Source organism: Oryzias melastigma, linkage group LG22 (genome assembly GCF_002922805.2).
Source record: "Oryzias melastigma strain HK-1 linkage group LG22, ASM292280v2, whole genome shotgun sequence".
In the NCBI taxonomy this organism is placed as follows: Eukaryota; Metazoa; Chordata; class Actinopteri; order Beloniformes; family Adrianichthyidae; genus Oryzias; species Oryzias melastigma.
In genome coordinates, this window is record NC_050533.1 from 2,581,114 (window position 1) to 2,593,990 (window position 12,877).

Genomic DNA, 12,877 nt, shown 5'->3' on the forward strand with positions numbered 1-12,877 from the left:
ATAACTGGACAGAGCAAGTCCCCCTCCTTCCTTGTTCCATATAGGAAGTACCACTGGGCTCCAAAAAGGCCAGAGTCCCATTGACTTACTTAGCCTTCACTGTGGTCTTTTTACGAGGATGATGAAAATAAAAAAAAGAATGTTTGAGAGTTGTTGGCACCCCTCATTTACACTCTCCCACTAGCTTACAGCCCCTCACACCTCCAATCTAACATGACCGCTGCAACAAAAACGGTTTCTGTCCAGCCGTCCAGTTTACATCCAGATTCCAGCTCAGAGACGTTCATGGATCTATTTGTGAATGCATCAGAATGGGGAGGAGCTTGTGGCCCCGCCCATGTATTGCTGTTCATTTTATTAGTCATCAGGAAAAATGCCACAAGAACACATTAAAACACCATTTTAGTCAGAGTGAATCTTTAAGGATCTGATAAAAACCAGAACAAAACCAGTTAAAAACATTTACATAACACTGAGTTTTGGCCTTTTTATGTTTATATTTATGGAGGATCAACTCGTATAAAATGGGATTTCTGTCAAACAAGCTCTTCTACAAGCGTATTTTCTCCCTATAAAGGTTCTTTGTGGAACTCACTGAAATAAAAACTTCAAATGAGAAACTAAAGTGAGGAAATGTCGCCCCCTGCTGGATCAAAGTGGAAGCTAAGTGTTAACATCATTATCGCTCTTCTTTTCCTCATTTTCAGCTTATTTCTCACTCCTGGTGATTTTCAGAGAAATGTATGATGAAGTTTTCATTTTTACGTCCAGTCGGGTTTTACTCTGATAAACTTTAAGGTTTAAGTTGATTTATTCTGGAATAATATTCCTGTCTTTTTATTATTCATAATTATGTTAAAAAATACAGTTTTAAAGTTTTAGAAATTGGCTTTCTGCTAGCTGTTTGGACTATTTTTTTCTATTTTTTTAGGCTGTTTCGGGGTTTGGCTTATATTTCACCTACATGTTAGCTGTTTTGGCTAATTGAGACTTTTTTTTAAAGTTTTTTTAGAGGACAGTTTTTTATCTGATATTTTCACTTCTTTTCTTTTAAAAAACTGAATTTTACCATTTTTCTTTAAACATTTTTGTAGTAAATAGCATTTGTGTCAACCCAACGTGGTTCATGACAACACAAATGGTCCAAAACAAAATGCTTTTTAACACGTGCACGATCTTAATCTGGAACGTGCACACATAAGGCACTAGAGCGGCTGGAACACCTGACCTTTTTGCCTCGTATCAAAAAGCGCCCTGTTTTTAACATTTTTATTTATATTTATAGAATTTAATCTTGCTCGTGATATAAAAAAAGGAAAAATGTCGCTGTCAAAACCAGGAAAACATTTTAACCCAAAATACAGGAAACTGAGCTTGATGGCAGAAACAAACATTTAATAAACTAAAACAGGACAAAACCCATGGAGAAATAAAACGGGGAAAACAGATGACCTGACAATGTAGAAGTGAAAACCAGACACTTTTCTACTCTGAGGACATGAACAGAAATGAAGCTGAAGATGATCAACATGAACCTGAAGAGACTGGAGTCAGAATATGACTGAAACTGAAACACCAACTAAAATCCTGCAGCAACAGTCTGATGATGACATTAAATCAGAATCATTTCAGAATTCTGGGGATGAAAGTTGTTGGATCTGTGTTGAAAATATTACAATTTGTCTCATGTTGATTCTGCTGCATCACAAAGTCAAAATAAAGAGTCTCAATGATGTTTTCCAGGTCTATGATAAAGAGAACTCATGTTGAGATAAAAAATGACACTTGTATCTCTTAGTACTTTATTTTGAAATTGTCTTTCATTTCCAGATTGTTAAATATGTTTTTTGTCCTTCAAACTCGGAGCCCCTGGGCCTCAAACATCCTGTGCACGTCCCTGCTGAAGAGGAGCAGCTCTACTGAGAGGCTTCCAGAACTTCTCCAGAACTTTCTTCTGTCTCTCCTGGTTCTCTGCAGCATTTCTGCTGAAACCCAAAGACTGGATCCACTTTCTGGATCAGATGTTCCTGCATCCCCCTCATTCCAGCAAACAGGGAGTCAGCAGAGCCTGTGGGCTCCTTCAGCTGCTCCTGCTTTTCCTTCTGGGACCAAAGCTCAGAGTTCCAGAAGCAGAAACCTTTTCTCCACCTTTCCAAACGGTTCAGCTCTTCTTCCTCCCAAACAAACCCACGAACGGAGCCGTTTGGAGACCGAGTCCCAGAACCAGAGAAATCCAGACAAAGTCTTCTGGACGAGTCTGAAGAATTTCTCCCGCGCTGGATTCCCGCTCAGATCAGCGCGAGTCCGCTCGTTCCTCTTCGGCCAAACTCGGCTTTCCTCGTTCGTGTCCGTCGCTGTTCGCCGCTCGCGCGCATCATGCACGCGCATGATGGTTCGTCCGCGCTGCTTTGATGTGGCGATCCCGCGCAGTCACTGCAGTAACCATGGCAACAGCAGAACCTCACGCCAAACAAAACACCTGCCACCTGTCAAGAAAAGGATGACGTACACACGTTCCCTGTCACGTGACTGCCGTTGCCTCTAAAACACCAAAGGAAACGTCATTTGACGTCATAATCTGTGAGTGACGTAGTAGAAACCATGATATATAACTCCTGACCGAGCCAGAGCAGCTTCAGTTGAAGGAGACACTCGAAGAGACGACTCGGTCCAAACGGATGAGTTCTCAGAGCGACCTCAAACTAGTGGAAAGATCCGCAAACCTGAAGGAAGAACATCGATTTGTGCTGGATTCAAAGTGTGATCAAGACATGGAGAAGACAGCCGCCCAAAAACTCCTGAGCACAATCTCCTGTGAGCTGCAGACTCTACAGCAGCAGACTGCAGCTCTGAAGAGAGAGTATAAGGAGGTGAAAACAACAACTCTGAAAGTGGATCAAATGAGACAAAACTATCCTAAGATAGTGAAAGAAATCTACCGTTTAAAAGAACTCAAGCAGGACTTAGAAACGGAGATCTCAGCCCTCCAAAGCAGATCAGGAAAGGCTGACGGGATGAAGATCCTGTACAAAGAACAAATGTCCCAGCTGAATCTACTGACCAAAGAAGCAGAGAGCCTTCTGCAAACAAGGAACGCTTTAAAAGATTCACTTCAGCATCTCAAAGGTCTGAAATCTGAATCGGACCAGATCCAAGCAGAAAAACAGAGAATTGAGGAAAGAAATTCCAACCTTTCCATGGAAGTCACCAGTCTGCAGGAGCAAATCAAGGACTTTGGTGACCTCCAGAAGAAACTTTGTTCTGTGAAAGAGGAAACTTCAGTAACAGACGAAGACACCGCCTTCTATGAGAAGAAAATCCATGATTTAAAGTCTGAGCTCTATGACTTATACCAGCAAAATGAAGTTCTGGAGCAGGAGACTCAAACACTGAAAAACAAACAGAAAAGAAACAAGGAAATTAGGAAACAGTACGACAACATGTTGAGGGAGAAGGCCCACGATGAGAAGCTCCAGAAAATCTTTAAAGCTCAGATCTCAGATCTGAGAGTCCAGAAAGACGATACGATACAGCTTCTCAATCAGTACGAACAAGAGAAGATAGAGGGAGCTCTACTGAAAGATCAAACCAGGAAGCTCCAAGAAACAAAGACGGCTTTGATTGAATCACTTCAAAATCAGAGAAATCTCAAAAGTGACTTCAGCAACATCAAAGCAGAAAACCAGAAGTCCAAGAAAATCAAGGCAGATCTCTCCCTGGAAGTGAAACAGCTGCAGGAGGAAATCCAAGGCCTCAATGACCTCCAGGAGAAACGTTGCACTAAGAAAGAGGAAAGCTTGAGAGCAGAAGAAGACCCCAAAACCAATGCAGATCTCCCCCTGGAAGTGACACAACTGCAGGAGGAAACCAGCAGCGGCTTTGACGAAGTGCAGGATGAACCGTGTCCTCCAAAGAAAGGACCGATCATTCTGCCTTCACCGTCTGAAAAGGTCAACCGTCAGAAACCAGCTTGGCTGAAGGTATCTCAGAAGGTCCAGGACACTCGCAGAGATCAGCTGGACCAAGAAGAAGACGACCTTTTCTCTTTCTGTTCTCCAACAAAGAAGAACCTCAACAGACGTCCCAGACTCACTAAGACTGAACCCAAGAAAGAAACAGGGACCAATGGAGGTATCAGGACTTCTGAAAATTCCACTTCTTTGCCAAAGGAAAAAGAGGACATCCGGATCGAACATGAGGACAATTCAGACGACGAAATAAAGTCGGAACCAAAAGAAAGAAAGGAATCCTCTGAAAGTTCCAACGCTATTGCAGACTCGTCTCATTCTTCTTTTGTAAATGATTACGGGAACGACAGCTTTGATGAATACACGGACGGTTCAGACGACGAAATAAAGTCTGGACCAACAGAAAGAACGGAATCCTCCAAAAGTCCTAACAATTCTGCAGACTCGTGTTTTTCTTTCTCTGAAGTGAACGAGTACAATAGCTTTGATGAAGACACGGACAATGAAGAACATTCTGAACCCAATGGAAGAACATTGTCCCATGAAAAGGTTCTTGAAGATCCAGCTTGTTCTTCCTTTGAGAAAGTAGAGGAGAACTTAGCTTGCAACGACTTTCAAGAGACCTTAGACAATGCTGAGCCTGAACCGAGGAATGAAACAGCATCCATGGAAGATCCCAAGATTCTTCCAAATGCTTTTCATTCTTTGCCTGAGAAGCAGGAGGTCCTCAGTTTAAAAGAGGACCTTCAGGTCACTTCTGATGAGAAAGAAGAGACCAAACCTAAAGAGGAAGAAGTATCCATCAAAGATACCAACATCTTTAAAGACCCGGTGAACTTTCTGGTTCCAAAGAGAAGAGCTGGCTGTCTTCCTCCAATATGCAACACGGCCACCAAAAAGTCCAAACCAAAGAAAGCAAAAGGAGCCAAAAAAAAGAGCAAGGAAGAATGCTGAGATTGGACGCCAAGCAAGAATACTGAAAAAACAAAAACGGATACAAGACACATGGACAAGGAACTGCAAAGTGATGATTAAACCAAATGGAACACCAGAACAAGCCAAAAAAGTAAATCTAAGGGAAATGTCTGACCTGGATCAATACAAGTAAGGTAACATGCAATTATTTACCTTTTCTTGTGTTCTTAGTACAGTTTCAGCTTCATTCAATAAATACAAATCAAATAGTGGATCACAATAACCTTAAGTCATTTACACCTCAAGAATATAAGCAACATGACCAAGAATACGACATTGACCCTGATAAATACCTATGAAATAGCATACGAATATTTGATTCATTTTTTATTTATTATATATTTATTTTTGCGGATGATACAAATTTATATTGTTCAGGTCAAGATGTTTTTCAATTAATTATAGAAATGTAAAGGGAGTTAACTAAATTTAAAATTTGGTTTGAGAATAACAAGTTATTTTTAAATGAAATGAAAACAAAATTGATGGTTTTTAAAAATCTTAAATTAGTTAATACCTTAAAAAATGTAGGTTACTGATAAAATGTAAAAGAATTAGTCAATACCAGTGAAACTCCATTTTCAGTAAATATGTATGTATGCAGCTGTAAAATATGTATATATAATATGCATGAAATGTTTATATGAATATGTATTTTGTTACAATTTAGTTTTTTATGCTCGTGCCATAATAGCCAACTTGATGTTAACTTCTGTTTCTGTGTAAGTGGTATTTTTCTGGAGGGCTCTGATAAGCATGATGCTTCAGCCCATTCCTTTTTGGTTGGTGTAGTTTATTATTTAAAGTTTATGAAATGTTGAATGTATGCAACCAACCAAATCAAACTTCAAATCTTCTCAGAAACTCCAGATTCTTTGAGACAGAGGTTTTTTTAAAAATGTGTATTTGATGTACAAATGTGAAGCTTCATTATTTGGGGTGACCGTGGTGCAGCGGTAGGGCGGTCGACTCCTGATCGGAAGCGAGCGGGTTTGATTCCCACCTTGCCCGCCCATGTGTCGAAGTGTCCTTGGGCAAGACACTGAACCCCGAATTGCCTCTGGTGGGAGGTTGGCGCCAGTGTTTGACAGTGGAGCCACCACCAGTGTGTGAATGTGTGAATGTGTGAATGTGTGAATGTGTGAATGTGTGAATGGGTGAATGGGTCTGTGACTGTGAAGCGCTTTGGGCCCTCGAAGGAGGGTAGAAAGCGCTTTACAAGTATACGCCATTTACCATTTTGATATTCATAGTTATATTTAAACAAGTCTGACCCTGGAGAATCCACCGGGTCAGAGAGTTGGGTTGTAATAGAAAACAATGACCAGTAGAACATATTTAAATTCAAATAAAGGTCATTCATGAGCCACATCTGAATTCTTCCCCTACCCTTTCGCCCTACCCCTTCAGTTGGAGGGGTGGGGAGAAGCCGGAGGGGTAGGGGAAGGAAACGGTTTTGGCGGGGGTAATGCAACCACAAGGGGGCACCATTCGGTGCCTTCGTGTGCCGGTCCCAAGTCCGGGTAAATGCAGAGGGCCTTATCATGAATGGTATCTGACATCAAATCAAAAAGAGGTCAAAAGCGCCGACCCACCAACAGAACTTTCATACCGGATCAGAGGCGGTTCTGATGAACCCTTTAACACCAGAGCTTTGGCTCCGGTGTTAAAGGGTTCCTGCCTATTTACGGTGTGATCATAGACTGTATATATCAATGGACTCAGCAGCCCCTCCCCCCTCATGTTCCAAATAAGAACACGAGGGGGGAGGGGCTTCAAAAAGGCCAAAGTCCCATAGCCTTCCATTGAGACATAGACAGATATTTCTCCGTCATTTCATTTGTCAGAATAACCATTCTTGCTCTGAGACCTTCTTCTTAACATCTTCTTTCTAATCCTAATTTATTCAAGATATTTTTTCTTTATCACACTTTACTTACGGTATAAACAGACCAATCAGATGCCTCAGTAAAAGCATGTGGTGCCCGCTGGCCCCTCCTCCAACGTTTGATTGACAGATTCTCCTGAGCCGCTTTCAGTAGAAGGGGTGTGGACTTCAAACAAGCTCACTCCTGATTGGTGACAGTAGTTCCTCTAAAAACGTGACTCAGACCGACTCGGACCAATCACAGTCAACGGGTTATAAACTGGTGGCAAACGATCAGGAAGTGACGGAGAAGACTCGTTTTCTATGATGTGATATGTCCAGTTAAATAATATATGTCAATGTGATGGACGGGTCCGCCGCCACCGGCGTCTACGGTTGGGTGTGACCATCAGGACTTTGTGCTGAATCTGGGAATGCTCACTGGAGTAACTGGTGTTTTAAGGTGTCTGTGTCTTTTAGCGTATCGGTATTTTAATCACCTTTTGTATGAACAGAGTTTGTATATTCTGTTAAATGACCCGTCTCAGCTTCCTATGTCGGAGAGTTTGTTTGGATTTTTCTGCTGGTTTTGCTCGGCAGCGATAAAAGGGTAAACCCATAGACTGTATATAAAATAACTGGACAGAGCAAGCCCCCCTCCTTCCGTGTTCCATATAGGAAGTACCACTGGGTTCCAAAAAGGCCAAAGTCCCATTGACTTACATTGAGAAACAGACAGTTATTTCTCAGTCATTTTATATGTCAGAATAATCATTCTTCCTCTGCTGCTTTCTGATTAACTTCTTTTTTCTAATCCTAATTTTTTGTAAAGATTTTTTTCCATTATCACAAGTTTTTAGAGTTATAAATTGACCAATCAGATGGCTCAATAAGCGTTTGTGGGTCTGACGTCGACCGTCTGGGGGGTTTGAGTGACAGATGACGGGTAGCCAATGGGAGCAGACTTCATCAATGGGTCCGTGAAGACCTTTTAACACCTACTTTACAATTCAACAATGTACCAATCATTGTCCTACTGTTGTTTTCCTCAATGGAATGTACCGATGCAGCAGTTTAAAACAACAAGAGGAGCATGCTGTCGACATTTTTAGATGAGGATTTACTCTGTAGAAATAGATTTCACTCTGAGGTTATGTGCTTTGGACTTTTTCTTTGTTTAACGTTCGTTTTTCACTGTTTTAATTGTAGCTTATAGATTATAAGTTACATATATGTGCATAAAATCACCAACCAAAGTTTCATCTTCTTCACTTTTCCAGCTTCAGCCTGAATTAGACGCAGCCGTCTGAGGAGCGCGAGACAAACTTGAAAGGACCTGGTCGTATTTTCAAACAGATAAAAAGATCCAGCTGTTCACTTGTTAGGATGGTTATTTATTTTAAATACCGCTGAACGCGCTTCTCACGTGCATCTGATCAGACTGTAACGTGGCCGCGCATTCGAACTCAGACCACCTAAAAACAGGTCCTGTTCGAAAAAATCGGAAGCCAACTTCAGCGTCGTCTCGAGCCGGAGTTATTAAAGTGGAAGCTGTTTACATCCTGCGGTCTCGTGGTCGAGGCGTGGAAAGAGGTGGACGGTTGCAATAATCTCACTCCTGATTGGCGACAGTACTTCCTGTAGATTCGATGACTCAGCTATGACTCAGACCAATCGCTGAAGATTGTTTGCAAATGGCGGTATCCGTTTCAGGAAGTGACGGTGAAAGCGGCGGCCTACTTTCGCGAGGAGAGGAAGTAATGCATTTCCAATGGGGGACCTCAGTGCTTGATCTGTCCATTGTTTTTACAGTCTATGATTTAGACGCAAAACCTAAAAATATAATTAAACAGAATATAACTGCATAGAAAATTATTTCATTTAAATTGATAGCGTTCATTTAAATCGATAAATTCTCAAAATAATACTTTTATTTATAGTTACAGGTTTATTTATAGTAGTAAATTGTGTTGACAACAGTAGGTCATGCATGTGAATTCATAGATTACAAACATAGAAACTGAGAAATCTCACCAGCAAACCCCCAAAGTTTTACTTTCACATTTGACCAAATATTTCAAGAAGTAACAATATAATTTATTTTCCTTTTTTTCTCCAGCATTTTATCCATTTAATTATCCCACTGTAATTATACTGTAGCCTATATATTGAAAAAAAAGCATTAAAAAGTAATTTGCTTAGTCCTGCTTTTTATAGATAAAAAATTATTGGAAAATCCACTAGTTGACCTGAAACATGATGCTGTCACCTACATGACAAACACATATCATTTTATTTGAGATAAATAGATATCTTGTAACATTTAATAAATAGTTTTTTACCAATTATTTTTACTGATTAGTTGCCTAATTGAGTTATGTGCAAACTGGATGTAAAGCAAATATCTTAACCATCATTAACTTTGAACTAACTAAAAACTAGATATATAGCATTACCTGCAATAATGCTAGTGTGAAAACTGTAAACTGAATTTGGCCACTGAAGGTGCTGCTGATAGGTGAAGATGCTGCAATTGATTGCCAGCTAAAATATTATTTAAATGCAAAATTGGCCTAAAAAAACTAAAAAAAAATCTTACATTAGCCAAAATAGCTAGCATGCTGCTAAAATATTAGCTAAACTAGAAATTAGCCTAAAAAACGGAAAAAATCTTCCATCCATCCATCCATCCATTTTCTTGACCGCTTTGTCCCTTTCGGGGTCGCGGGGTGCCGGAGCCTATCCCGGCTACTGAAGGGCGAAGGCGGGGTACACCCTGGACAGGTCGCCAGTCTGTCGCAAGTGAAAAAATCTTAAATTAGCCAAAATAGCTAGTATGCAGCTGAAATATTAGCTAAGCTTCAAAATAGCAAAAAATACTGAAAAAATCCCAAATTAGCCAAAATAGCTAGCATGCAGCTGAAATATTAGCTAAGCTTCAAAATAGCAAAAAATACTGAAAAAAACCAAATTAGCCAAAATAGCTAGCATGCTGCTGAAATATTAGCTAAGCTTCCAAATAGCAAAAAATACTGAAAAAAAACAAATTAGCCAAAATAGCTAGCATGCAGCTGAAATATTAGCTAAACTAGAAATTAGCCTAAAAACAGAAAAAATCTTAAATTAGCCAAAATAGCTAGTATGCAGCTGAAATATTAGCTAAGCTTCAAAATAGCAAAAAATACTGAAAAAATCCCAAATTAGCCAAAATAGCTAGCATGCTGCTGAAATATTAGCTAAACTCCAAATTAGCCAAAAAACCTTTAATAAAGGCCATAACAGTCCAAAAAACTAGCAGAATGGCATTATAGCTTTGCACTTTACTACACTCTGACTCCATATATTATAAAGTAATGACTAATCGACTATTAAATTAGTCGTCGACTATTTTATCAGTAGATTAGTCGTCGATTAGTCGACTAATCGTGGCAGCCCTAATATGCGATTACTTTTTAAAATTTTAAACAATATGGCGCGTCCCCCACTGAAAAAATATGTCCAGCTCTGTTCTGAGCAAACAACCAGGACTACGAGGTCCACTGTTCAAAATGAGTGAACGGAGCTCGGCCTTCGAGCCGACAACCTTTTCTTACAAAGCCATCAAAGAATAGAACAAACTCCTACAGGGTCTGAAACTCTCTCAGAAATGGAGCATTTCTCATGTAATCTTAAGGAATTACTATTGGAAAACCAGCAGTGTCAGCATTTCATATCAGCCAATCAACCAAAACAAAATCAATAAACTGATGGACCAGTTTAGTGACTCAAGAGAAAAAGTTCAGGTTGCACATAAAAGCAACCAACAAACAGGAACTTTATAAGACAGGAAAAATACACTCATCATTTTCCTTTGCAGCCTCGAGGGTTCTGCATTTCTTTATTGGCTAAATAATAAAAAAATACATTTTGTAAACAATGTGAAATGTTTTGGACACTAAATTAGTTTGGAGCAAATTGTCATCTCTTAAAATGACTAAAATTCATCCCCATTTCTTCCTGACATGAAGAAAACATCTTGTTTGGTTTTGGTGATTACGATAATAATTTATCTTCACAATTCCATTTGAGAAGTCTCCTGATTTTATTAACAACATATTTAATTCCTGAAACCAAATTTAGCAATAAAAGTTTAAAAAAAGTTTATTAATTCCCCAAGTCAGGCATCATTTATACACAATTTCTTCCAGTATTAAAAAAAAAAAAATCAGTTAAACTATATCTATTTCAGCTTTATAATCAATATTAAGGCGCTGTTTAAGTAATCTGTTTATTTTGAAAAAAATAAAATAAATAAATATATAAAAAGATGCACAGCTTATTGATGTGTATTCCTCACTGTATGGCATCTAAATGTTATGAATAAAATTGAAACTAAAAGAAAAAAAGATGCGATTTTACAAAGACAGCTGTAGGTGGCGGTAATGCGTTGATATCAACCCTTAAAAACATTAAGAGAAGAAGACTGTGAGCGGTGCTTGTAGGATGCAGCTGCTGTCACAAGGGGGCAGTGTTCAAATGTCAGTACACTGTGACCCGTAGAAGAAAACAAGCTAAAGAGGAACATAATTTAGTTGTGGTTTGTTTCGTTGTTGATGTAATCGTAAAACTGTCCTTTTATGCGTCAGCTCCATAAGTTAAAGATGACGCGCTGAATAATGATATATATTCGCTTTAATTTTCGTTTTTCAATTGTTAATCCGAGCTCACGAGCTACTAAAACAAGACATCGGCGTCTGGTAAGTCGTGTTTTATGTTTAAAAGTGACGTTTAGCGCTCACAAAGACGCTTTTATCAAACTGCAAATAGGATCTGGGGTCTTTTTTTCGTAAAATCAAACATATTTTTCCTGTTGGCCTGATAAAATATTAAAATTCTCGTATTAACGACGCAATTGGTGGTCAGTGAACGCATCTTCACATTCAGCTGCTGTCAAAATAACCAGATTTCACCGCGTGATCACAGGAGCCAAACTGTTACTTCCTGGTTTTTGCGTGTAAATAAAGGTTAGTTTGTTTTCTTGTGTGAACAGACTGGTCTCCAAGGTAACAGCGGATCCTCTGGCAGGAATCAAACCCCCAACTTTACCTTCTTATGGGCATCATGTTCCCTCAGCTGATAAACTGACATGTTTGATGCCTGAAGGTTGGAGATGTCTGACTCCAGCTGATGTTTTTTTTAGGGCAGAGCTCCTCTGGGACCCACAGGATGATCAAGTTTGTTCTGATGGTGAACCAGCAGGGTCAGACCCGGTTGTCCCGGTACTATGAGCCCGTGGAGCTGAGCAGGAGAGCGGCTCTGGAGGCCGACGCCGTCCGCTGCTGCCTGAGCCGCAAGAAGGACCAGGTCCAGTTGAGCTGATCTGGATCCCGGTGAGGAAAGTCCAAACTGCTCTGACTCTGCTGTGTTTGCAGTGTTCCTTTGTGGAGTACAAGGACTTCAAACTGGTGTACCGGCAGTACGCTGCCCTGATCATCGTGGTGGGAGTGTCGGACGGCGAGGTGAGGCTGCAGGATCTCAGACACGTTTGCTGTCCTCCTTTCTAGAATCCAGAACTTCTGTGTCTCCCTCAGAATGAGCTGTCCATCTACGAGCTGATCCACAACTTTGTGGAGGTTCTGGACAAACATTTCAGCAGGGTGGTGAGTTCACAGTTCCACAAACTTCTTGTGTCTTTTAGTCTCACAACTAAAAGCTGAGCTGTTCCCAAAGGAAACACTAGAGGGCAGTGTGGCCAGTTGTACTGTAGAAGGAGCTGTGGAGGACGACGCTAAAGTTAGCATTATCATGGCAGCATCGATCCAAGACTTTACGTTTGTTAAGACTCAGCAAAATGATACGGAAACATTTTGCATTCAATAAAACAAAATTCTACTTTTTTTACCCCGGAGAAAACATTTGGGTCAAAGATGACTTCTGTTTTTTTTGTTTATTATATATTTTTTATTGTATTACATCCACCCAGACGTTTTTTTCAATTTTTCTGTTTGCATTTTTTTTGGCTGGTTGAATTGGTGTTATCCAAATAATATATATATATATATATATATATATATATATATTCAAACCA

General features: G+C 39.9%; 2 protein-coding genes across 5 annotated transcripts in view; both read left to right on the forward strand.

Moving 5' to 3' along the window:
• The first annotated feature begins 2,489 nt into the window (after positions 1-2,489).
• LOC112148213 (protein Hook homolog 3-like) lies at positions 2,490-5,618 on the forward strand. Its single transcript, XM_024275163.2, has one exon. The coding sequence runs from the start codon at positions 2,679-2,681 to the stop codon at positions 4,920-4,922; it is 2,244 nt and encodes a 747-aa protein (XP_024130931.1). The 5' UTR covers positions 2,490-2,678; the 3' UTR covers positions 4,923-5,618.
• Positions 5,619-11,301: 5,683 nt separating this feature from the next.
• Positions 11,302-12,877, forward strand: part of ap4s1 (adaptor related protein complex 4 subunit sigma 1) — a 2,809-nt gene continuing 1,233 nt past the window's right edge. Inside the window, exons 1-4 of one of the 4 annotated variants that reach the window (XM_024277963.1) lie at positions 11,302-11,546; positions 11,990-12,153; positions 12,222-12,308; positions 12,381-12,449. In XM_024277963.1, the coding sequence (XP_024133731.1) occupies positions 12,016-12,153; positions 12,222-12,308; positions 12,381-12,449 (294 nt within the window). In that variant the 5' untranslated portion in view covers positions 11,302-11,546; positions 11,990-12,015. The other 3 variants (XM_024277977.2, XM_024277971.2, XM_024277955.2) reach the window with 3 other exon arrangements.

What these genes read in the sequence shown, in the direction of transcription:
- LOC112148213 (XM_024275163.2), top strand. Translation starts at nt 2,679, where the DNA reads ATGAGTTCTCAGAGCGACCTCAAACTAGTGGAAAGATCCGCAAACCTG.